Here is a 27,762-nt window from a genome sequence, read left to right as displayed (position 1 = left end):
AACGTTAACGTGAGCGCACGACGCATAACGAGTTTGCACGAACCGTAGTTCTGTGTTTTGACAACTGACAACAGTGAAATTTCCTAGTCAAAAACAAAATGGTTGTTTCTCGTTTCACAGTCAATTGTCAAAAGTTCACAATGAAACTTTACGTTTAACTGCGACGAGAAATCGATACACTGGAAATTAACTCCGAATAAACACCACTCATCATTATACCATCGCCTTTTTGCATATATTCCTTTTTATTTGGAATGTACATTCACGAGCAGCGTTAGTGGGAAGCACTTAGCCTAAATAAAATGATTGTACAGGAACCAGTTCAGGTTTGTTGATAATCACACTGCACTAGCTTCCTCTTACATTCTTGTTGGCGTTCATAGTTCATAAACTATTTTTTCTTCAATTTTAGGCTGCTATTTGGCATTGTTTAAATCAATATGATTTTGAAGATGCTATATTTTTATCAGAGAGATTGTATGCTGAAGGTATTTATTAACATAAATGAAATTATAATAATGGTGATGTGTACTAAGTGTATGGTGGCATTTTAGTGAAAACAGATGACAGTTTATTTCTGTTGGCTACAGCATACTATCGGAATGGTCAAATTGATCATGCCTATCATATACTAAAGGATAGAGTTGGTGCTTCTACACAATGCAGGTTTTTATTAGGAAATTGTGCTTATCAAATGCAAAAGTAAGTGTAATGTTTCTTTTGGTTTGGTAATTCAATCAATAAACATGATTATTATGAATTCCATATTATAGATATGCAGAAGCAGAAAATGCAATAATGGATAACTATTCAAAAAGCATTGATGACCTTATACTAGATTTTGATGAGCAGGCTGCATTTGCTGTTTTGTTATTGGCGAAAATTGCGGACAAAACTGGGCGTAAGCAGAGCGCCATCGAGATGTACAGTCGGGCGCTCAAACTAAATCCATTTCTGTGGTCTTCCTTTGAGAGCCTTTGTAAGCTGGGTGAGGCACCAAATCCAAATGTGTACTTCCAACTGCAGGATATGGAGAATCTCTCCCAATGCCAGGGTTCAAATCAGTGTAATATAGAAAACTTGGTGATTGCCAACAATCTCCCAAACGGCGATAGCGCGTACATCACAACGCCGCAGCAGATATTGAATATTACGGCGGGGAATCTCAATGCAAAAGTGGGCACACCGGAAGACAGTCCGCTCGCGAATCCGCTCTGCATGTCTGGGGTGAGTCTATTGCCCCCTACGCGGAAAAAAACTTTGAGATTACGATCAATTGAGACATATAATGTAAGTCGATTAAATTTTATTGAAATCAGTAAATAATGATGTAATATTTCCAGTCTAGTCCATCAACGCCATCATTCGGTTGTATATTAGAGCGCTCCGACGATCACATGACTCCAAACACACCACCTACTAATCCGGAGAATAACGAGCCTAAATCCTTCCTCATCAAGAGCCGCATGCAGATGAGCCAGTGGGGGAATCGCAAAGAATCGGTGCTATTGAACAATAAACCAGTGTTCAGTCAAACGAGCAACGTGAACAATACGAACGCAGTTAGACCTAGCACACCGGCAGTCACAACCGGTCAAAACGTTCGCCGCAGTTCGCGTCTCTTCAGTAGTAATAACTATTCCGTGAAAGAGAACAACAAGTCGCCGAATTGCACCAAGTTCGTCACGCCGAAATCGCCGAGTCGCAAAACGAAGCAGCGCCTTGCCAAATGCAGCCTCAACGAGTTCAATTACATGGAGCTCAACACGCGTAACCTGAAGAGCCTCAAGAAAGATATTCCTGAGACCGTCACGTCGACTGACACAACCAAATCAAACACGAGTGCAATCATCACAAACAATTGCGCCAATAACTCGCAGTTATTGTCTCTGTTACAGCTGCAGAAACAAAGCACCGAGGGATTAATGTGTTTGCTACGCGATCTCGGCCAAGCATGCCTGTATCTATCTCAATATCTTAGTAAAAAGGCCATTGAAGAGCTCAATCAACTGCCAAGCCATCAGTTTGAAACGTCGTGGGTGTACTGCAAGCTGGGTCTTGCGTACTTTGAACTAAACGATTACGAAAACTGCGTGAAATACTTCGGCGAGGTGCACAATAGAGAACCCTATCGATTAAAGTACATGGATATATATTCCACTGCATTGTGGCACCTGCAAAAAGAGGTGACACTCTCCGCCTTAGCGCAGGACCTCATCCAAGTCAACAAGCACTCGCCGATCACGTGGATCGTGAGCGGTAATTGTTTCTCGCTGCACAAGGAGCACGACACGGCGATCAAGTTCCTTCACCGCGCTGTGCAGGTTGATGCCAGCCATCCCTATTCGTACACGATACTAGGTCACGAATATATCATGACCGAAGAGCTGGACAAGGCGATGAATTGCTATCGTAACGCGATACGGCTCGATCCACGACACTACAACGCCTGGTTCGGCATTGGGACCATCTACTCGAAACAGGAACGCTTCCATTCGGCGGAAATTAATTATAATAGAGCGCTGTCGATAAATCCGCACAGTTCAGTAATCCTATGTCATATTGGTGTGGTGCAGCAGGCTCTGAAGAAAACCGACAAAGCTCTCAGCACACTCAACACGGCGATCGCCAACGATCCCAAAAACGCACTGTGTAAATTCCACCGCGGGTCGATATACTTCAATGTCGGCCGGCATGCGGAAGCGCTGAAGGAATTGGAAGAACTGAAAGAGATTGTGCCGAAGGAGTCGCTCGTCTACTACCTCATCGGCAAGGTACACAAGAAATTAGGCAATATTGATTTAGCATTGATGCACTTCAGCTGGGCCACAGATCTTGATCCAAAAGGTGCGAGTAGTCAGATCAAGGAAGCATTTGATCCTTCCATCGGACGCGTCACCGAGATGGACCAGCCCGGTACGCCGACCATCGACGATCAGCCCACTGATAATGTAGCTATTTATCAAGTGTTTGATAGATCGCTTGACGACAGCGATGATAGTCTTTAATATTATTATACAAACAAACATACAAAACAATTACTGGAAGTCTCGACAAGTCGACAGCATTCACATATTTAGGACTCGCTACGATAAAAAAAGACTTTTGTTTCATTTTGATGCTGTGTTACTTTTAACTTTAAATAATTATTTCTATACAAAGGTTTTATTTTTTTTACATCGAAGAGAGAGAGCCCGATCGGTTGCTGGTGCCGCCATTTTCAATGCTGTAAGTAATTTATTCGTAACAAACGAGAAATCGGCGAGAGTGATAAATAGACACTTATTATGTACAAATCGAGCGTGTTTGTCGAATAAAATTATTTTACTCATTTAATCTTATCATAGACTAAACGGTTCATCATTTTCAGTGCTGATTTTCAATCATTATTTTGATCAAAAATTTAGTTTTTTTAAGCTGATGGTAATAACTCAATAAAATTATGTTTTGAAAAATAAAACATTTATTTTTAAATTTACACTATAATACAGTACACGATAATTTATATAGGTTGTAACAATTAGAATGGATTCGTCGGCTAGACACTAAATATTTACACACAAAAAAAAAAAAACAATTACAATACGCATCGATTCATCACATTAATGTTATTCTTGACTCTTTTGGTTTTCGTTGCTTTATGATACACATATTATCGTACGGCGACGCCATTGATTGTGACGACGTTACCATTCCTACCGATTGGTTCCGGTTCGTACGTACCACTATCTCTGCTGGTTTCTTCATAGGGAGCATCGTACATGTTCTCATCGTGAATGTTTTCGTAGATATTCGTTCCTGCGAGGTGCATTGGGTAGCCATTACGGTCACTGAGTGTGGCATAACTCATTACGGCTGCGTTACGGTCTTCTTTTCTCTCGGCAGCTTCGACATTTTCGGTGTTTTTCACTGGTGTTGCTTTACGCCTACAAATTTGTACGAATTAGATTATATTTTGTATTAATATGAACTGAATACTTACAATTTTAAATAGATTAATCCTAATAATATCAGTAGGAACAAAACGACGCCGGCACCGATACCAATACTCGTCCCCAAGTTAGAAGAATCTTGCGGTTCTCCTGTAGCAACTTCACAACGTGGATCATCACCCGACCAGTCGCCGTTTTCCATGCATTTACGTAGATATGGTCCAATACGTTCGAATTTTGGTACGCAGTGATATTCAACTGCGCTATTATACGTGGTACCATTCATGACAATCACGCGGCCATTTTGAATTGATCCGGGATGTTTGCAATCAACCGCTGAAAGTGATTGAAAGTAATTTGTTATTATGCAGAAATGCACTTTGAATGGTATTTAGACTTACCTGTGCACGTGGGTGCTTTGCCGCTCCATGTCCCGCGCTCTAAGCAAGTGCGTGTTTCGTTACCATGCATATGGTGACCTCTGGGGCATGCGTATTGCGCAATACCGCCAACACTATGCGTGCTTACTTTGAACGACACTCCTTCAAATGAGTCTGGATCTTTGCATTGTATTTCTATAAAAATACAACAATTTACATCCAAGTAAAGTAAAGTTTTATAGTTAGGCATACCTCTGCACACAGGTAGGTCAGAACTCCAGGTGCCATTTTCTAAACAGAGGCGTCTTGACACTCCGTCTAATTCATAATTGGCATCACATGCATACAATGCCAATGCTCCGTAATAAGTTGCATTTGATGCTAAGGTGACTTTTCCGTAGTTTAGTTTTCCTGGTGTTCCACAATCCACATCTTGAAAGTTGTTTTAGTTTAGAAATAGATTATTTAAAGATATTTTGCTGTAATAACTTACAAATACATTCTGGTACCTCTCCACTCCATTTACCAGTATCTTCACATGTGCTCAGAGGTTCACCAATAACTTTGTAACCTCTCTCACAGCGATATTTGACCAATGCTCCGATTTTGTAAGATGTGGCACCTGAATTACTCGAATCTGATTGCGAAGTGCGAATCAGCGTGCGGCCATACATACGGTCATTACCAGTGACTGAAAGAATACTGTGTTCTGCCAATATGGGCTCCGGACAGCGAATTTCTACAAAAAGTCACAAAACACTCAATCTTCAAAAAGTTATGATCTACTGGTTTAACACACTTTGTACGCTTACCAAATATAGCAAAACATGTGTTTTATGTATTTACCTTCACATTTAGGCGTGCTATCACTCCACTGCTTGTTTTCTTGACACGTTCTCTTTGGCACACCAATGAGTCTGTAATTCCGTACACAACTGTATGTAATCTCGCTGCCTAGGTATGCTGTTTTGTTGGTGTATTCCGTGTTTCCGTTTGGTAAAGTTGGCACTTTACCACAGTCAATATCTAAACAGAAAAAATGTATAACATTTGTACGATATGAACCTCTTGAATGTCCTTACATTCACATGTGGGTGTAGTACCCGACCATTCCCCATCATTCATACAAGTCCGAATCGCATGTCCTCGCAGCACGTGGCCGACTTCACAATGGTATTCGATGCTTGAATGTACGAAAAAGTCGTAACCCACAACATAGGATCCTGAAGGTACATCAGGTTCCTCGCATACAATCACTGTAACAAGTATTAATTACTTTGGAATCTATAATTAAATAAATCATAGTAACATTATTACATTCACAAGATGGCGCATCAGATGACCATTTGCCTTCTCGTGTACACCGCTGTCTCTTTTCTCCTTCAAGCCAGTAATCATCTTTGCAAGAATACTCGACGATACTATCAACTGTAGTACTTCCATTCGCAAGATTATAGTTTCCATTATCAATGTTTGGCGGTGATCCGCAATCGACGAATTTGCACGACGGTTGTTTACCGGACCATTCCCCACCTAATCCGCATGATAACACTGCTTGTCCAAAGAGAATATAACCCGATTGGCAGGTATAAGTTGCAGTGTCACCGGCGCGATGTCCCGAGAGTTTTACGATTCCTCCCTGGATCTCAGGCGCGTCCGGACACCAATCAAACAGACATTCCGGTGTTTTGTCACTCCAGAAACCCGCTTCACCGCAGGTGCGTTGTTCGCGTCCTATCAGTGTGTAGTTTTCGTGACATGTGTATGTTGCTACAGCCCCGAATGTTGTTCTGCGGTTCTTCAATGTAACTGTGCCATGCTCCAAGTCAGGTAGACCACCACAATCAACGTCTATAGAATTAAATCAATATTAATAAACATTTAACATAATAATATTTATTGTTAATACTTACATTTGCAGGTAGGTGCAGCTCCAGACCAAAAACCTTCTGTTGTGCATGTACGATTACTGGATCCTATCAACTTTTGTCCTTCAGGGCATTGGTACTGAATTGAGCCACCGACATTGAAATTCTTGCCGGTGATCGTGGTATTCAGTTGTTTGTCGGGGCTTCCGCACGATGAAGGATCTGTAAATGGTGGGATTAAAATGAAAAATACTTAAACTGATCACGAAGTACTTAAATATTGACTTGAAGCAATGATATTAAAATTATTCTCATACGGCACGCATTTTTCAAGGTTTTGAGAAGAATTATAATAAACTTATTCATCTGTTTCGCGCAATTACTAGTGTAATTGTTAATGAGATTATAAAACAATTGTAAAAAGAAGTACAATGAAATCGTGATGAAACCAGTGCCACTAGGTATAAATCAAGTAAATATTATTCAATAGAAATATCTTCTTTGGTATTTATAAGATTTTACGCAAATTATTGTTTATTGTTTATTGTTAGTATCGATAGATAATTCTCACGGGCGAGAATAACAACAAACCTATATTAATCAGGTGTTGTTTGTCATTTTAGTTATTTCTTGTATTTTGATTTATTTCTAATTCAATTAATATTATTTGTTTGTAATTAAACTAAACTATATTATATTCTACGCATGAAACACTTAAAATAGGAAGAAAGCAATTCCATTATTTAAAATAATAGAAACACTTATGACTTACATTATGCATTTTCCTTATACAGTTAAACAGTTAGTTAAAGTAATTATACCTCCACGTAGACGAATTTAAATGCCACGAGAGATTAAAAATTAAGATTGCTAAAAGATTAATATTTAAGTGGGCAGCAGTAATTTTCTACAAGACGAAATTATTAGTTTCAATGCGAATAATGCGATTATCAATTTATAATACTTGCAAAAATATACAAAGACAAAAACAATGCGAATATAATGAGCTCAATTTTGTCCGGATTCAATGTCTCAATATGCAAACTTTAATTCAAATCTAATTATCTCTCTAGTACTATTTTGCAAGAAACAACAACGCAATATTTAATGATCGAAATTTTGACACTAAAACTAATTACAAAATGATCTATAAGTTCAATTTAAATTAATAATAATTCAACAAGTGTTTCAAGTATTTATATATTGTTGACACAAAAACCTCGTCATCTTTTCGGTCTGTACATGCATCGAAATAACGTAGGAGTGAAAGTAAGAAGTTAAACTTGATGAACTTTAAAGAATCGAACCGAGAGTTGCATGAACATGAACACAACATGTTCAAAAAATGACTAAAACACCTTGCATTACACACCATTTGTGCGTTTGCCTATGTTTATGAACGCTGAATATTAACGAATGTTTCTAATGCCGGCTGGAAACGAAATTGAAATGTAAATGTGCGCCGGTGAATATTAAACTGATTTTAATCATGTCTTGTCTTGACGTGAGCATTTACCTTCACCGCAAAGTTTCACGGTAGTGTTCAAGCGCATATTAAATACAACACGTATTTAAAAGCGAAACAAAAGCGGTGTTTTGTTACAAACCCGTTTTGGGATTATATAATCTCAAGAAACGCCTACAATTGTTTATTTTTATTAAATAATAGGTATTATTTCATTATTTTTCATTATTTTAGGGTAGGCAACCCAATATACGATTGCCTATATATCAAATGCGTTTATTTTTGGTTAAATTTGCTTGCAATATCAAATTTTATGTAAATTTGAATTTAATGTTTTATAGGTGGAAGAATCCATGACACATTACAATTTATTACAATTTCCGATATGGTCTTCGGTCGGAATAGTGAAGTGAACGCTTGAAAATTCGAAACTGTCTATGAAACACGCGATTTAACTTTCTAACTTAACTTAAACCAGATTTCTACAGCGCAGTTGCATCGCCACACGATTAATCGAATGGTGACCGCCTCACACAATAGCAAACTTTATATATACGAGTACAATATTTAACCGTTGGAGTGAATACGAAAGGCAAACGCGCAAACAAGCATTACTAAAACGATAATAAGGGACGTAATCACTTTACGACTTCATTAAACATTGTCATTTCTTCGTCGCGGTTTCTTATACTCGTCCATGTGTAACGGTCACGCGATTTACTCTACGTTTTGCTAAATCATCACAACATTTTCTACGATTTTATACTTTACAGGAAATAGTAAATAAAATAGTGACCATCACATAACTCCATTATTCTCTATTATCTTTTCACATTTCGCATAATTTTACTTACGTATAACTTACGTAGCGTAGATTTGTGATTAGTAAATAATTCTTGGTCATATTTCAAGTGTGTGTCCTTTAACAAAAACGAAGAAACTTGTTTCGAATCGTCGTTAACGCAAACCAACGAATTGTAATTTATAATTGTCATAATCGTGGTCATAATAGTAACAATTAAGCGTAATTATATCATTACATTTGTGTGTGTTTAGTGCACGCATACTTATTTTAGTCACTCGCATTATTTATCGCTTGAGCAATAATAAAAACGAAGCAATTATTAAATAATCACCGCATAACATCTTCCATTGCGTCGATTGTTTGTTTGCAGGTACATACACGTGCGAATATGTGTACAATATGTTGCCACCGTTGTTGTTGCGACAAGTGCAATACGTGTATGTGCGTATGCATCGTTTACGAACGTTTACAATCGTTAAAGATGGCCGCCGGCCGCCAATGGCGGTGTAATTGTTTCCATTAAAGCGTTACATTTTAATTTGATACGAATACTAGTTTACGAATTAACGAGTGCGAGTTATGCAATGTTTGCGGCAGAAATGCACGTACGCGGTGTGTACACACATTGTGTGAGGTTGCAAGTGCGGATGCGAAACAATTCATCAATTAATTACAATTCTCGCGGTGAACAATATGCTACTTACGTGTACGTCGACGTGAATGTCGATAAAAAGCAGATTTTTCTTGTTAATTTGTGATGGAGTGGCATGGTTAACGAGAAAATGAGGTTTGGTTATGTAAAATAAAAATTCCTTATAGGACTTTATTATTACGCAAAAATTAATTTAAAATTAATATTTTACGATGAATAGTGTTCGCATTTAATTAGAAAACCTTTTCCAGAGAAAAATCAAGTTATAAACTTTTATTTTGCTAAAATTAATTAAAATTGATTTATATTTCGAGTTTAAACGTAATATTTTAAATGCGACTGCAAGTTTGTTTGTTTGTGCCACTTTTACGCAAAAACGACTAAACGAATTTTGATAAATTTTGGTATAAAGATAGTTATGACGTTGGAAAAGCAAATAGGCTACTTTTTATTGCAAAATTATAACTTCAAGGGTAAAAAAATGAGGGATAAAAGTTTGTATAAAGATATCGCTGGCCAAAAATAAAATTTCACTTACTATGTTGGCAGATCCAATGTAAATAATCCAAATTACATCCAACATCGTTCCATAACCATCCACGTCCACCATCCAAAACGGCACAATTTTGTTCACCATTGTAATTATTAGGTTGATCCTTGCCCCATGCAGGACGAAGAACCATATCGCCTGTAAAATAACCATTCTTTAGCATACAACATATTATTTCATTCCAAACAATCAGAAAACAAGCAAATACACAGAAATACAACGTAAACGTGATTTATTCAAATGCCTATTTTCCAACTCTTGAAAACATCAATAAAACGCAACTTCAAGCGCACGAAATGCGCATTAAAATTTATATGAGAATTGAACAAAACGCATAGACCCACAGCGACCATTGTCTCGCATCTTAATCTTAAATTCATGTAAACTCATGATTTTTTCTTAATACTAGTGTCGGTTAGGTAAAATAGTGGTTGTAATTCTAGGTGAAGGTCTGCGGGTACTGATGCTGATGTTGTGCATGAACGCCTTGAGCGTCTGAACAATTTCCGAACAATTTACGAAAAATTCACACACGCTGCGTCGGATTCGGTATGATAATTTGACAATTATGCCATTTGCAATCCGCACAAAGCATAAACTCATGCAACGGTTCAAAAAAATTGCAGGGAAATAAATATCATTGAAATTTGCCGAAAAGTTGAAAACAAATTTAGGTGCAGCTATTAAGATAATTGTATGTTGTCTAACATTAAGTTTCACTCCTGCAGTGATGCCGAGAGTGCTAGGCTTGGTTTCTTCCTTGTACAAAACACGAAGGAAGAAACAAAACTTTAATCGGCGTTTCGACGCTTGTTAAATCTAGCTTAGAATCGTATTTTTTACGAATTTAAACTTTACGATGTTTGGGCAACATGCAATGGTTGAATTAGAAAAGAAATTTTGTTGATTCAAAGATTTTTGAACTTTTAAACTTACCATTAACCCATTTCCAAGTCCGTGATGTTAATCCCGGTTCTTTCTGCGCTCCGATCCACACGAGTTGTGTTTTTAACTTGGGCTTCCGGCGCTCTAATTCTGCATATAGAAAGGAAGTCTGGCCGGGATTCATGCCATGCACTAAATCGCCATTGTGACTCTTGCAATACGCTCGTGCTTCAGCAAAAGACCCGCCACGACCCACGCCGAATTCATAACACGTTCGTGAAAATGCAGCCAATTGTGCGTCCTCTGGTGCTGATCGAGGTGCACAACGATCAATTGAAAACTCTGAAAGAAAAAACAACAAACAGTGGTAATTAATTAGACACACATGAATAAATTTGCAAAAATTGCACACAAGTAACAAAAAACGTCAAGGTTAGGCGAAATTTCAGTTTGGAATTAAAACAAAGGTAACTCACATTAAGTAAGAGTAAAACAAACCGAAAGTTTGAGCAACGTTCGGTAACGAATTTATCGCGTTAATTAATTTCGTTTGCAAGTTTGCGTAATACTTTGGTAGGAATACCGAAACGAAAGGTATAAATGTTAATATCGCACTTTAGACATTTAATGCACGTCACGTTTTTGTACTTTTAGTTGTTTCTTCGGGTTGTTGTAAGATAAGTTGCAAAATCGGCTTTATTCAAACAGTTTGCATCCAATTATATTTGAATATTTTATTGAACAGAGTCAAAAGTTCAATAATATTCATTTATTATGTAATAAAATATCGTTTTAACAATTTAACCTATTTTACTTATAAATTATGGTTTAAATAAATGTAAAATTAGAAAATTTACTAAAATTGATGATTTTTTACTGAAATTTAATTTTTATTGTTTAAACGCTGCGGAAGACACATTTTAAAAGTGGATTCATGCAAGAGCGAATAAAACGCCATCGAGTTTTCAAATTGGACACGGTCTCGTAAGCCGAAAGCGAAGTTTACTCACAATGACTCACTTTACATTCATACCCGAGCATAAATAAACGAGTTACATTATATTTTTAATCGCGAACATATTGAGTTCTTCTTTCTGCCCGCCAAGGAAGACAACTTTTAAATTTTGCTTCATATTTCCGCTCTTCATTCAAGCTCTTTAAGCAAAAGAATATTCTGCGCTTGCATTTCTTCCTGTTCTCATTATTTGTATTTTCATCATGTTTTGTTTTTGACGAGAATATTTCTCCGCTCTTCTTGTTGAACAAAAACATCACTGAAGTAATTCCGGTTCTGTGCGAACGCGTGCGCGAAACATGACACAATGAGCGAGTTTGAGGAGTTGAAATATTAAACGAGTGCATGAGCAATACAATTAAACAAACAAGACATTTGTTTGCTAAGCTTTGTAATGTGTAATAAATGAGCGCAGCACAAGCCAAGAAACGCGAAACATAAAACAAGGCCGACGAGATTAATTTCTGTGATAAATCATACTTACATCTGATTTTAAGGTGGCAACTTTATAATTGTAACAAGTTGCAACAAATTGCAACAAATTTAACAAACATTTGCTTAGCAAACTCCAACGGGATATAAATTAGGTTAAAATTTTGACATTTGTGTTAATTTGGTTGCATATACTACTATAACTCACCATCGGTCGTAAAAACTTCCACTTCACACAAGGATAAAGATCCTTCGACGCCGACAAGTTGCAGGAACACATACTGCCCGACCAAGGAACGTGCACAGGTGAAGGTCTTCGTCACGCCTTCGTCTGCAAAGCAAAAACACACAACACAAATGAATATTCAGCGCTTCTAGCATAATCCACATAATATTTCACGCTACAATCGATTACGTGATCGTACGATCGCACGATTTATTGTTTCGCTTTTTATTTACCTATATCTCATTGAATATAATTACATAGTGGTTTTGATTATACACGCCTTGGCAAGACGAAATAAAAATAAAACGAAAAAACATTCAGGAAGTAAGTGAGACCTCGAGCAGAATAAAATTGCGATACAAATCCACGATTTGCAGTTCAATGAATTGTTCGGAATTGTTTATTCGAGCAGAAACGCCCGCAACGTGACCGCATAACGTCCATCACTCTTGAGATGAAGTTGATAGGCATTAAGAAGAAATAGATGACACTAGAATTTGATCTGTGTACTACTAGCATGGTTTTTTAACGGATTATAATGTAAAATAAGTAAATCCGTGTCAGATTCTCAATCAACACGAAGTTTTCTTGCGATTTCCGAATATGAGAAATTTCTAATTGTCAAAGTTAGCGGTCACGCTTTACGCCTGTGTAAAAAGCGTTAATCGATGATTATTGATTGGCGATTTGAAACGGGCACGCGCGACCAGGCGATGCAAATTTTACAGTTAACTCAACGGTTTTCATTTCACACTAATTTAAAAAGTTTTCAGCTACTTTATTCTACATTATTCATCAACAGATGCCGCTACTATAATTACAGCTATCATATACATATTATTGTCAACCAAGCAGATTTCTATTTTATGAATTAGTATGAAAGTAGTGCGACAGATGTCGTAGTTGTATTCAGAGCTACTCAAAACGATCGCATCACTTCCAGAGGCGGTAAAAACTGTTAACAATCTATCACTTCACTTAATGGCAATTGTCCGACATGCCAGCTTGCGGCTGACAGTGAAACACCGCCTTAGATGAAGAATGAAAACCAAAACAGCATGCAACTTCTGCTTCAGTTGCACCGTTTCTTTGTCGCCATTGGTATTGCACTCATTGAGCACACTCATTGCGAACATTCTGCGGCGTGTTGTGCAAACATAGCACACTTACCCACATCCGTGTGTTATTAAAACATCATGTCGTCGCATCGCACTCGAGTGAACTGCATTTTATTGTGCATCGTGCGTGTTCCTACACATTCATCACTTCGGGACATTTATTGTGGCAACAATGTGTTGCAAAAAATGTAAATTAACTTAGTGCATTCTTTGGATCTGTTGAGGTGAACAATTGCCAAGAACAAAAATGCCGTTAATTACTACATTCATTGGTGTCAATAGGATTGCAAGCTAACCTAACCTAAGTGGAAGTCTACCCACACAAAGAAAGCATGCTGACCTAGTTGTAAATACTTTTAACTTAACATTTCTTATCAATTTCACTTTATGTCACTCTTAATCACTAAAATAAATTTACCTATTGTCCCCGGAAACCAAGCACATAACGGATTTCGTTGTAAATCACTACTGCTATTTCCAACCCGAATTTCAAGATCTTGAAGTGGTTGATGTCCGCAGCATCCTCTAGTTGTCACCCGAACAACTTTAATAGGATATGGACGTAGTAAATCCACATGCCACCAAGGGCTGACTTCCTTTTGTGTTTCTGTGCATCGTTTTCCATCGTGTTCAGTGCTTTTTTCGCCGTCATTCGCGTTTAAAGCGTTGCCACCGCGAACACTTGTTGATTGATTCGCTGGTTTACGGTAGGCTATGTTAGTGCCACAAAATGGCAGCTCTCCGACCCATTTTCCTTTCGTTGAGCAGGATAACTCTGTGTTCCCGAAGGTTTCATAACCGTCATCGCATTGGTACGTAGCGATTGTTCCGGCTTTGAGTTGTTCGGAACTTAGGGAGACTTTGGCGTTGGCGGGTACTGCAGGATGACCACAGTGGATTTCTGAAAAATAGATCAAAATTGAGGTTAGAATTCAATACCTAAATTTATATTTAACTCAACTATTGATATCTTACTAAATATTTACTTTTAGTTTACAAATGATTACAATACAAACGTAAAACATGAAGTAACTGTCATAAATTAATTCATTTCACGCCAACGTTGCTACATTGAAGCGTTTAAACGTTTTACAAGTTCAACAATAGTGTATCGACAAATCACTCTTGTAATACCAATTGATATCACTACATATTCTAAACGTAGTGTTCTGATTTCGTTATTTTTGTCCGTTTTGACGCCATGTCACAGTTTGCACAACGGTTTTTGTCGTTTTCGTCCTCACGTGCGTCAACTCGCAATCGTGTTAGCTACGCCTTTTGCTTTATTAACGGTTTTATACCAGTACCACGTTTAAGCTAAACTCAACTAAATATTACTAGAATATCCATAATAAGTAAATTTAACACTGACGCTTCGAGCGTGACAATGTCTCTGACGTGCAATAACCAATCAACGCGAAAAACTTTCGAATCGACGTTTTGTCTTAGAACAGTAGGTACGTGTCATTGGAAACTATATAGCACTAAATAACACTGGTTTCTAAAATGAAGGAATTTGAACTGGACTTGTGAAAAAGTGACTATTTGGATATTCAGCTGTCGATGGATACAATTTAAAGCAAACATATGCCATGCGTTAATTTGGCGGATGAAATAATTACGTTATTTGTGGATAAAAATGCTAATTACATTTCTAACTAAATTAACGGCGGTTTTATTCCGTAGATTTTAAATGTTTGAAAGTTACATGACTGATATCCTGGTGTAGGTTGTAATTTGTTATTCTTTAAACAAGTCCATTTATAAATCACTTAGTTCAGCTGTAGATTATATAAATCTAACTGTCACAAACAAGTCACATGTAAGAAATAATATCACAGGAATTCTTAGAAAAGTGCAGTTGAAACAACTTTGATTCTTGTAGTTTTTTTTCACGCTGCCAAACACGTGATGACAATGCAAATAACAAAAAATGCGCTTTATATTTACATCCACCTACAATGCCTTTTTCTTTTTATAGAAGTATTATTTATCTATCAACGGCACAAATCTTTTAATACAGCTGTTTGTGTGCCCATCATTTTTGTAAACCACCGTTGTTTGTATCATTTTAACTGCATCAAATAAACAACATTGTAAACATGTTCACACACAAGAGGCACCAGGTTTAGAGTAACAAATTGTGCGGATAATGCATCTTAATGTCAGCAATGCAAGAAGAAGACGACGCACTGAAGAAGACTTTGTGGAAAATGTTATAAAGTTGTTAGTGAGATCCAAGATGTGAAACCACACGTATAGCGGTGCTTCTGCTTGATTTCTTGCGTAGAATAAATTACAAATATCTTGATAACACACGTGATGCATAATAAGGTCAATTCAATACAAATTATATTGAACTAATGCTTTTTTTTTATGTATCAACAAGAAAAGTATATTTTTTGATCAAAAATAAATGAGAAAACAAAAATTTAACTTTTTTTTTTTCAATTATTTTCTAAATTATTAAAGTTTTCTGCATAATAAACGAGAAATAAAACGGAAAAGTTATTTATTTACTTTTCTGTGCATTTTCTGTAAACGTCAGGAAGCAAAATTAACATTGATCTAAGCATTCAAAAGCTGCCGGTAATAATTATTCGAATTCATTGCCACATCAATCACGCCCATGCTGGTGCAGGTGCCGGCGCAGGGGGCTATTACCCACTGCAGCAACTAATAAGGACGATTAACTAATTGCGCCTCATTAAAATTCCGCGATGCGTTTGCCTTATATTTCGCATTCGCGGCGATACAAACTGTAGATACAAACTTGTTCGCTTCCATTTTCATACACCGAAGCAGCGTCCGCGGCAGAAGCGCCGGAACGCAAATATAGAGGTTGCTCAAATTGCACATGCATAATTATAAAAGTGAAAGTACAACCGTGTTGTGGTTATTTTTTATTGTCTGCACACCGTAATAAAAACATTCGTTTTTATCGACGCGTGTTTTCAAATTAATTTGAATTTACATTTTTGAATACGCGTGTTTGACACCAAAATGATTCAAGTATTGCTTAAGTATTATTTCTAAATATCAGATGAAGATATTTTAATATTAGCTAAAACATATTTAATAGCAGAATTAGTTATTAAAGTGGTTTTTAGTTAAATTTTGAAGTAAAATTTTGAAAAATGAGCAAAATCATGTTTTAAGCTTCGCCCAAGTGGTTACAACTTCAAAATTGCACTATTTACATAAAATCTATCAAAATTGTGTAAATGAATAAGGTTCAATCATGTTTAAATGCTAAAAACTAACGTAATCATTTTTCTTCTTCAGTTTAACTTATATTTTACGAGTATTTTAGTAAATGTGATACTTTTTAATCTTTTAGAATGTATAGCAGCCATTGCAAATCGAAATCAGCAATATTTAGTTTTTACTTTTGCTTCTTTTGCTATTACGCCACGAGCAATGCGTTTTTACAACATTACGATTTCCCGTTGTCATGTCTTTCACTTAGATTAACTCTACTTTAAACCGCGTAAAACATAAAGTCGTAAGTTCTAATTTTTTGCTGTCTACATTCAGATCAAACCAACTAAACAAACATTTCTTCATCATTTTTCTAAAATAACATTTATCTTTGTGAGAAAATCATTACTCACAAAAATATTATTTTATCAAGATAGAATTACATAATACAAGACTTAATTCAACAACGTTCCATATTTGTATTAAATCAAAGTAACCAACAGTTGCTCTACGTCCTAATTAATATTCTTGTCTTTGCATTTTAAATGTGTACATGACGTGATTGTGTAATTTTCATCGATATGCCACTAATTTGACTTGGCGTCTCGATAACTGTCGCTTCATTGCTTGCTTATCCCGTTAGATTGTTAGCATCGCCGGCAATATGTGCGCATGTGCGAACGTATTCCTGACGTGAATAATCCTCACCGGCTTAACTAACGACGAGACGATGCTGAAACGCGACCGTGAACTCCGGTCGCGGGATTTTTCTTCGCGTCCAAGTCGCGTCGACGATTTCTGTGTCAGTAGTTTATACGGACGCGGAGACACGGCTTTATTTTCGTTTATTTTCTTATTTAAGTTAATTAAGAGGAAATATATGCAGAAAATTTACCATAAGCTCCGCCCACTTGGAAATAACCTCCAAAGTGTACATTTGATAGTATAAACATGGAAATTTGAGGTTAAACTAAAAATTTTTGCTTTTAAATCAAGAAAATGTTATTAAAACCTTCAAGTTACATCAATTAAGAAAGTAATAGTAAAATTATTCAATTAAACTGTAGATAAATGCAAAACATGAAACCTTTACACTTCTACAAATCGCATTTTAATAACAAACCATCTTCTCATAGATATAGGTAATCATAAACCAAAAACTCTCTCTAGAATTTAACTCCAGCTGTTTGTATATTAAAGTTCTCTGTGGTTAACCAAACGCCAACCTCAACATAAACATAACCAAGCATAACACATAAAATCATGGCCGTTCGAACATAAAAACACTTTCGACGCAGCTCGCATTTCATTATGATATTTCACATCGTGTTTTATGAGAACAATAAATACCCACGACAAATGCGTTTTCATCTCCGTAGTTTACCACCAACGAGAGAAAAATAAGGCGATGGAGATGATGGAGATAATGACTACGCTGCAGCGGAATACAACTTGTACGAATAGAAACGAGTATCAAAAGCTCATTCATTTAGAACGCATTAATTACACGTTATTCAATTATTGTGTACAATTATACTACAATACTTTACACGAGACGTAGCGAGGTGCGTGGATTTCTTTTTTCTTGATGAGTTTTACACAACTTTTATATTTTTATTTTTAAATCGTTTTATTTGAAAGAAAAAAAATTTGAGTTGGTGATGTTGCACAAGAACATGACTTATTATACTCATCTCAATCTATGAATTTGTAGAAATAGAATATTATGAAGCAAGAAAAACAATTTTTGGTAAATTTAATTTATTGTTGCAAAAAAGTACGTAAAATGATGTTTTTTACCGAAAAAATTTAAAAATAAGTCATAGATAACATTAATAATATTTTTCAATTATAAAAGTTGTAATTTTCTAAAAGTTACGCAAAATATGTGTATTATGCTCCGCCCACATCAACTTAACCTCAACTTTGTGCTCTTCAATTATATTATTAAGCTTCAATTCAATTTGTAAGTGCATGGCAAACAATTTGCGGCTTTATTAGTGATTAGTTTTGCTCTCTGTGACTATGGAAATCTGGTAGGTGTTGCTGGTATGTCCGTCCACTCGTTCCACTCGCGTTCCACTGGTATTTGATATATGAATTCGCCATTCGTAGGCGCTATACTAGAAATTTATACGCTGCGCGTGCACCAGCACCTGTCTCAACAACGGTATTATCGTATTTATCGTCGGCTGGATTGAGTGAAGAAATAATGCAATCATTAAAATCACTCAGACATGAATTACGTTCGTGCGCGACAACTTTCTGCGCGCCTACTAGTCAACGACATTCAACTTCCACGGAGTCTAATTATAATAATTCGTTGCATTGAATTAATTCCGTTTATGGTGGATAATTATAATAAGTGAATGGTAATTCATTCACTTTTTCGGGGTGCAACAAAGAAAGTTCCATGGAGTTTTCATCAATTTAGGTAATAATAAAGAGGAATTTAAGTGAAAATTGGTCTTAATTTAGAGAATTTATGATTTGGGTGCGTTTTGTTACGATTTAGAGTTGTAACAGAGAAAGTTGCAATCAAATTTTGTTCAAATTTGGTATAATAATAGAGGAATTAGCTAACTAAAAGGTCAAACAATAAGTATTCTGATTTTTTATTTAGTGCGTGAGATATTTTGTGTTAAAATTGTTGTAAAAATCAAATTTCTAATATTTTACTATTTTATTATGATTTTCTTTCAATAACTTGTAAAATATTGAACCAAATACCTTCATATCTTGCATGATGATAAAGAAATAAATGCACTAATAGATAATACAAAGAATTTTGCAATAAATTATTTAGTTTCTGAGATAAACAAACCTAAAGTTACTCGAATGAATAAAAATTTAACATAAGACACTAAATTAAACATTTATTTTCAACAGATAACTAAGCTAATTTCAATATTGCTTGTTAATGCCTCATTAATAAAACAAAGATTGTAAAGACTCATTCATGCAATGAAAGCGGAAATGCGTTTATGACTCTTTCTTTGCGCTCATTAACTCAACCGGTATAACGACACCGCGATACACTCCGTAAAACAACAAAATCGAAATGAAATTCAATCCGCAATCCGCTCTGCATGTCGCCTGTCACGTTGTTTTTGTTGCGTGCACGGTTTTCCGGGCATTTCAAAACAGCAAACGTCGTTAACGACACACACGCCGGCCACAAACGACATAAACGCCTAACGGAATTGCGTGAATACAAATTGCGAGCAAATTCGCGCTTGTTTCGTATATATATATTCATCGCAGCATCCTATAAATAACACCGCATAGAATCTTGTAAGTTACTATTCCGGATATCACGCTGGATTTAATATAAACGACTTCTTGCGCATTCTGTAGAGTCAAGTTTACATAAGTTTGCACAAGTTTACGACCGACAACTGCAATTCCGTAACAGTAACTATTTCCATAAGAACTTCGCATTTGCTGGAGAGAGATTATAAGAAGAGCTGGAGGAGGATTTATTGAAAACTTATTTGAATTTATTACAACTTTACAAGTCAGCAACTAATTTATATTCAGGAATTTATTATTTATTAAAATAACTGCAATTAAACTAATTTCATATGAATAATAATTATAAAACTGTCTATAAATCCATTGCAATTTCCTTTATTTCTAAATTTATAAAAATTTGTGGAATTTATTTTATTGCAAAATTAAATTAACACATCATTAAATGGAATTTAAACTTTAATAAATATTGAATACTCAAAAAATACAGTAGCCAAGTATGAAATCACGACATGAATAGAACTAGGTCAATTAAATTAATATTTCTTGTAGATATGATTTATTCCAGTTCAACAAATCATTTTTTGGCTCTAATAAATCATAAAACTCTATTGCACAGAAGGTACTACATATCATCTGTAAGCATCTTTTGAAATGAGTCCCAAGGACGTAGAACTGAAGAACAATCAAGCAACGAGTACACATTTGAGCAACTTCTGACAGTGATTTAGTTTATTGCTGCATACACCCACTTAATTATGAGAATTTTGCTGCTTGTTGGAAAATGTCATACAAATGTATGATGCAATCATTCAATGAGACAATAAATATGTTTTTCAAAAGAAAAATATTTTTTATTTTAACAAAAATTTCGTTTAATTTTTTTGAGATAATTCTATTTATTTTTTATATAGATGGATTATTATTAATAATATTATTAAAATTAAATAAAGTATAAGCTTCCCACGTCTATTAAACACGTTAGCGTCATCCATCAAGAAAATAACTGTCCATTAATTCAATATCATTTAACTTGACGCCATCAAATTACTTAGCATTACCTACAATGTCATTTCGACGTCTGCAGTATACAAGACTGTAATTATCATTATCTTGTATTCCACGTCAAGTTTTCTACACTTTATGTATACAAATATCCCATAACAGTAAAAACTGTCAAGAAACTAATAAATATGTACGAAATGAAATTTTAATTTAATCATATTGTCTTTGTTTGGTATCATTTAAAGTTTAAATTATGTTCAATTTTATATACGTTTGTTAAAAGTTGGTTAGTATTGTTAGTAAAATAATTGAGTGAATGGATCAAAAGAAACTGCAAGAAGAATAAAAATAAGATTCGTGCTAGAACATCTTAATGATATCTATTTAATATAAATGAAACAAATGAAGATCTGTTGAATAATTAGAACAATAAATTAAACATTATAATAGGACTATTAACGCTTTAACGCTTTTAAGTGCTTTAAACTATTCAACACTTTTTGTGTCACAGCGCAGTGGGGAATCTGTTGAATGCTCTTCTGCTACCATTTTCTGTTTACGCGCTCAATGCGCTTGCTTTTCTTTATGCTGGTTGTTCGCGGTTTGGTAAGCCAAAGAGTGAACTTGAGTGAAAGTCTAATCAAACTTACACACTATAACACTCTAACAAACAAATAAATGCGAAACGTAGTACTCGTAGAATAAGATAAGAATAATTTTCTCTATGTGTGTGTGTGTGTGTGTGTGTTATAATTTAACAAAGTAAAGTCTCAATTCTTGTGCATTATTTTTTTATGATTTCGTATTTTATTATTTCTTTGTATTGCTCATGGGAGACATTTAACGCTTTATAAATTGTTTAATCTTTAAGAGTAGGCATTGAGAAGGAGAAAAAGAAAGGAAGTTGTGAATTGTGCACAACATCAATTTCTAATTTCTTTTTTAGGTGTTTTTAGGTCTTTTACCTAGTTGCAACGGATATTGATTTAAATAAAGTTACTTCCTACTTAGATTTAGAGATAATTTCAGATAATTAATATGTGTTTTCTTGAAATTTACATATTTTGATAAAGAAATTAATAGAAAACCTGTCAAAACAGATAATTATGGATGACATCTTTAACGTCGAAAAAAATTACCAAGCAATTTTTTCTTATGAATTAAAATTTTATCTCTCAGATTTCCGTTTTAACTAGCCTATCTTATAGAGAATAGTCTGTAGAATAAGACGCTGCGATCGGATCCTAATTATCTCTTTTAGTTTACCAGATATTCGCCATTGAACAAAATGGGCAAAAATTGAAAAATATCACTTTTTAGCACTTTTAGTCTCATTTTTTGACCTTTTACTATTGGAAATTTTATTATTTTCTATTTTAATCTGATAGAGAATTTTCCAATCTTTCATAATCAGCGATTCGTTAGTTGCTATCTCTTTTAATTTAAAAGATATTAATTATCAAAAATCGTTGATAAAAGTTATCAAGCACCCCCCCTTGGCAATTTTTTTCTTAACTATTAAAATTTCATCACTCAGATTTCTGTTTTAACTAGCCCATCCTATAGAGAATAGTCTGTAGAATAAGACGCTGCGATCGGATCCTAATTATCTCTTTTAGTTTACGAGATATTCGCGATTGAATAAAATGGGCAAAAATTGAAAAATGTCACTTTTTAGCACTTTTAGTTGCGTTTTTGACCTTTCTCTGTTGGAAATATAATTATTTTATACTTTTATCTGATAGAGAATTTTCCAATCTTTTATAATCAGCAATTCGTTGGCTGCTATCTGTTTTAGTTTAAAAGATATTAATTATCAAAAAATCGTTGATAAAAATTATCAAGCTCCCCCCTTGGCAATTTTTTCTTAAGTATTAAAATTTTCTCTCAGATTTCCGTTTTAACTATCCTATCTTATAGAGAATTGTCCGTAAATTAAAACTCTGCGATTCGATCCTTTCTATCTCTTTTAGTTTACGAGATTGCACAAAGAAGAGACGAAGATAATTGGAAACACTGTATATTTGTGTTCTCTTATTCTCTCGCAGGCTAAACCATAGGGTTTAACGAATACGTTTGTCTCTTTTTGGTGTCATTTCATTAATTTTAAAATCGCCACGATTCTATATAAGTTTTTACTTCAATAAGAGCAGCGCTTAGCGCACATCATGTTTGTGCATAGATCGCTCAACCGGACGAACTGGACAAAACACGGAATGAATAAAAACGATTGGTATTGTCTCTAAAACTTTTTTTAGTTTTAATCTGATTCTATTGAAACCTGAAGTAAACTAAATTATTTCTAACTTGGATTGATGGATAATTTCCTTTATTTACTAGCCATTTTCTTCTACCTCGTAAAATAGTAATTCGTAGTTTTACTATTACTCAATTAGTTTTGCAAATGTTAAATAAATGTTAATGCACTTTGCAAGTTTACTTAATGTCATTGCATTCCGTTAAATACAGTGAACTTTCAATAAAACAAGCAGCGATACCCGAGAAAATCAACTTTGTAAACAATTATTTGCACTTTCATGCTAAAACAATTATATTCGAATAATATCCGTAGTGTTAATCTTGTAGAAAATCAACCGCAACATTTCACTTTCATGTCGATTAAAAATTCTGACAGTGAAAGCTTCACAAATATTTTAATTCAATTCCTAAAATATCAATCAACTGAAAAGGAAATGTGTGGTATTTTATTGCTAACAATAACTTTGCAGTAATTAGGCTAAAATAGAGATTAGAAGAAGAAAGTAAAGTAAAGTTTAGATAAAACCATTCCGAATTTTACTAATCATTAAAATTTCGTGAGAATATATGCGAATGGATAATTTATTGAAGGCAAAAGTTGCTCGACAAAATAATACGTGAATACAAACTCGTTTATCGGTGAGATTTTGTTTGTTTCTATTTATAGTTGTGAGTTGAGTTCGAAACCATGGCCTTGATTCTGATTTAGCATTCAAAATATAAAATGAGATCACTTGAAATGTGAAACTTGTTTCTTTTAAATTTTAGAGTTCAATCTGCATGTTCATTCAAACGTATACAATTTAGAATTTGGAATAAGTGTTCTAGAATTCACATGAACAATACTTGCTTAAATTTTCTCTAAAACTAAAAGTTTGTGTATGTTTCTTCAGAAATACGAGAAAACAACAAGAGAAACTTACATTCTGCAAGTAAAATAAAATCGTTCGTGGGTGTTGGTTTATTTTCGAAGTTTGCTCATTCGATTTAACATTTTCGTCATTGACATTTCGCAAATTTATTCAAAATTAATCTACCGTTACGAGCAATGTTGTAGCAAGTTGTTACAGAAACGTTGCGAATTTGTAATAAGTCATGATTCTTACATTCAATAGGCTTCACGGATTGAATAATTAATTGGTGCGTTATTGGTTCATTTTTTACTTGTATCATCCTGTTACTGATTTGGAAATTTAAATTTCTGTGCTATAACTTTAGCTATATTTCATACCAGATGTCGTCAGCAAATTGGCTGCCTATCTTATAAACTAATCTAAATATTAAACCTAACATAACCTATATAACCTTTTTTAAAGAAAATATTATTAATTCTTTTAAAAACTAAAATCTTTGTCCCATCGTACATAATATCATGTTTTTATGATCACAATGCGTTACATATTCAGCAATTTTTCAATTTTGTTCTCGTAGGTAATTTGAATACGCGTGGCAAGTTGCACGATTGCACGATATATCGCAACTTGCCATTCTTAACGTTCAAAACATTCATAGCGCTCCCAACATGTACAACATTACCAACTATGGTCCTCAAGCTCGAAGCTACACAAGTAATAGGATAAATATCAACAGCCGCACAAGATACGAATGTTGAACTGAATTATGCAAAGAACAAAACAGGTGAACTGTTAAAAATGCAATAATGCACAAAATTGGAAGCAAACAATATCTAGAATGAGAAATATTCAAATATACCTGTGTGTTTTTTTATGATACAGATAATTATGCGCGTATGGGAGGTGCATGAGAGAAAATTGAATGAAAAGTGAATAGAAATTGCACAAACCGTGGAATACTGCAATCGTGTATAGATTGTTGCTACTTATATTGACACTTCAATTGTCTTTATGCAAGTTATCGCATAGAATACACATGATATCATTTCGAAACTGTTTCTAAGTGTATATTGTTTGAGTTATAAAAGAAAATTCAATTTTAATTTATAACTAAATAAAGTAAAATGAAAAATTTGAAAAAATCAATGTTTGAGTTGCGGTACAAGTTACGAACGAGCTTTAAAATTAATAATATGCTAAATGCGTATAAATATAAACATTATCAAGTGTGTAATTTCGCTTGTAATATGACAGGAAACGGAAACGTTGCAGAAACCATTAGGATATCTATCGATATATTTGCAACAAAGTGAAACTGTATTTTTGTCGCTAATAATACCTATCCACCCATATAACTATTCTAAAAGCATGCCTATGATAAACGTGACTTTCAAATTATTGCAATGTTTTAATGTTATATAAAGGACAATAAGTTTCACTTTAACTTTTGTCGTGCGTAATATTTATTACTCTCAAATTATAGTCATACAAAATTTAAAATTATCAGGATATCGAATGAATAAATCAAAGTAACTACACATTTTCATGTAACTAATTTATAAGGAAACTTGAAAATGTCACTTCCTACAATTACTGAATAATTACAAACCAATACCTCCGCAATTTTTGTTTGGTATGTGCTTAGAAATAAACACAAAGTTATTGAACCGTGTCAGTCATTACCATATCATCCATATACATGTGTCTTGCACTTCTGCACGCATGTTTATTGCTAAATACTCGCGGCGTTAATTTATGACACGATGCTAGATTAATATATTGAAAAAGATACCTGTAGCCTTCGGCTCGCAGCGATGAATGTAAGTAGGTATGCAAGTCGAGTTTTGTCGTTCCAATTTTGCAACATCCAACATCCAACAAGTTGCAATTTGAAATTCAACTGGACTTGGATACTACTTCGAATACATAACATAGATAACTACATAACTTTACTACTGCATTAACTATTGAGATTAGCATACGGTAGATGTAAATAAACATATAGATACGTGTGGAAACAGTTTATCTTGGCATCTTTTTGCATCGTTTTCGCACTTTTTGAGTCTTATCCTATGCAATTTACATTTATGTGGTTTTATTAGTGTTGTGGGTATTATTTAAGCTTCATTGACTTTTGTTTTATTGCATTGGCGTTGAAATGAGTCTTTCACTTGCTTTTTTAGTGTGCATTTTATGTGGATGTGTGGTAATATAATTGCCGTTGCGGATTTATTGATTTAAGGTTAACAGGAAGTGTTAATGAGAAGTTATTGGCGTTATCGATCCAGTGCAATTATATGCATGCACTCAATAATAATCTTAATGTGGGTTGAACTGTAAATGTTAATTTATTACGATATGTCTGGTTTGAATTGAGTTTTTAACATTTTACTTTTATTCTTGTGGTTTTTACTCGTAAAATTTAAAGTAAAAGTCATAAAAATCATTTGATTGCAATCATTAATGTGAATTCAATTATTTTTTATTAAAATTAAGATGAACATTAACTTTTTGATCGAATAACGATCGTTAATTAACAATTTTGTGCATTTTTTAAGTTGAAATCATTAAAAAAAAATGATCTCACGCTATAATTCATGAATTAAAACGAGAAAATGATATAAATTAATTAATTATTTCGTAGTTCCGTCTCTTAATGCGTTTTTTGCTTCTCTAACGATGTTTTGCAGTACATAAATAAGTTTTAACATTATAAGAAGCATGGGAATAAATTAACTATGCCAATTTGCCTACAACTGATTCATAACAAGTCATAATTAAACAGCCTCGGGCGTTAATGTCACTTGATCGTTTTTTATGCAAAATATAACCAATATAACTAATGAAATGTAACATGTTGCGCTCGTGGTTGGTCTAGCTAGCAATCGAGCGAGGTTATTTGCCAACTTCAAGGTTTTCTCGGGCCTTCCTCGAGTCTCTTAATGTAAACTTGTAAAACTAGCTTCAACTTGCATGAATTGATTTGCAATACATATTTTACATGTGAATTATTCCAGCGTTTTGGAATGTGTTCCAATGCGTGTAATATTTGTTGTATTGTTTGTCATTTATTATGTTTATGGTAGACTGCTATTTTTGGAAAGGTATGCCACGAACTTTTGCCCTTTTTAACGAAACGAAAAATTACCTTGTGACGCAACGGAATCCGCCGCGAATCCAATAAGCGCGACCAGCTGCAGCAGCACGAGCGTGCGCGCGTATTTGAAGTAAATCCAACGATTCACGCATTTCCTAGTCAGCATCGTGAAGAACGCACATTTATTTTATACGCACATTTAGTTTTACACCACTGGACACTCAAAGAAAAAGGTATCACACGCGTAGATATCAATTATGCCATCACCGCCAAATGCAAGTCGCTAAATGTTACAAATAACGCCCACGACGCGCAGAAACCAGTAATGCAATTTGCATTTGAAACTTTCAAGAACTTGTTTTCTCACTTTGCGTTAAAGTCTCTCGATAATGTGAAACAAAAGCGTAGATAGGATACGTTGCGATCGCGAAGCGCGTCGAAGAACAATAACTTGTGGAGGTGCGCGCGAATTGTCGTTCGCGCACGACGGCTCGCAATAAAATGAAAGTTCTCCGGTGAGCTGTGCGAGCCGAAGAAGTCGCCGGCCAAGAAATCGCCGTGTGTGTGCTTGTGCTCGCGCGCTGCCACCTCTCAATAAAACAGCTTGCTGCGGGCCGGTGGGCCTTGTGGGCTTTTGGCTCTTCGGGAGCGCGCGCGCAATTCACGCACGAAAGGTGGAAAGGTAAACAGGTGACGGTCCCAGGCGGTCCACTCTAACACATGACGTCACCTGTACGCTTACCTGAAGAAGAATATATTTCGAACT

At 34.9% G+C, this 27,762-nt stretch overlaps 2 protein-coding genes and 1 long non-coding RNA gene across 3 annotated transcripts; 2 read left to right on the top strand and 1 right to left on the bottom strand.

Annotated features, from left to right (window-relative positions):
• Positions 1-92: 92 nt before the first annotated feature.
• On the top strand, positions 93-3,460 carry Cdc27 (cell division cycle protein 27). The gene is made up of 5 exons (XM_065306560.1): positions 93-326; positions 413-488; positions 555-702; positions 774-1,290; positions 1,344-3,460. The coding sequence occupies exons 1-5, from the start codon at positions 303-305 to the stop codon at positions 3,006-3,008; spliced, it is 2,430 nt and encodes an 809-aa protein (XP_065162632.1). The 5' UTR covers positions 93-302; the 3' UTR covers positions 3,009-3,460.
• On the bottom strand, positions 3,441-27,570 carry fw (CUB and Sushi multiple domains furrowed). Its single transcript, XM_065306552.1, has 14 exons — positions 27,048-27,570; positions 13,747-14,229; positions 12,193-12,315; positions 10,589-10,879; positions 9,641-9,790; positions 6,226-6,402; positions 5,630-6,163; positions 5,395-5,568; positions 5,159-5,338; positions 4,806-5,051; positions 4,565-4,744; positions 4,334-4,507; positions 3,983-4,268; positions 3,441-3,926 (listed from the first exon to the last, which is right to left on the bottom strand). Exons 1-14 carry the CDS (start codon positions 27,160-27,162, stop codon positions 3,653-3,655), a joined length of 3,387 nt encoding a protein of 1,128 aa, XP_065162624.1. The 5' UTR covers positions 27,163-27,570; the 3' UTR covers positions 3,441-3,652.
• On the top strand, positions 6,018-6,951 carry LOC135795030 (uncharacterized). The gene is made up of 2 exons (XR_010549011.1): positions 6,018-6,142; positions 6,310-6,951. It is a non-coding gene; the product is annotated as an uncharacterized lncRNA (long non-coding RNA).
• Positions 27,571-27,762: the final 192 nt, after the last annotated feature.

Source organism: Atheta coriaria, unplaced genomic scaffold, assembly GCF_025399875.1.
Source record: "Atheta coriaria isolate IRGN ID8LTWV9N9 unplaced genomic scaffold, Caltech_Dcor_3.1 hic_scaffold_6_pilon, whole genome shotgun sequence".
NCBI lineage: Eukaryota > Metazoa > Arthropoda > Insecta > Coleoptera > Staphylinidae > Dalotia > Dalotia coriaria.
Note: the sequence above shows the minus strand (reverse complement) of the source record. Positions and strands in the feature narration are given on the sequence as shown.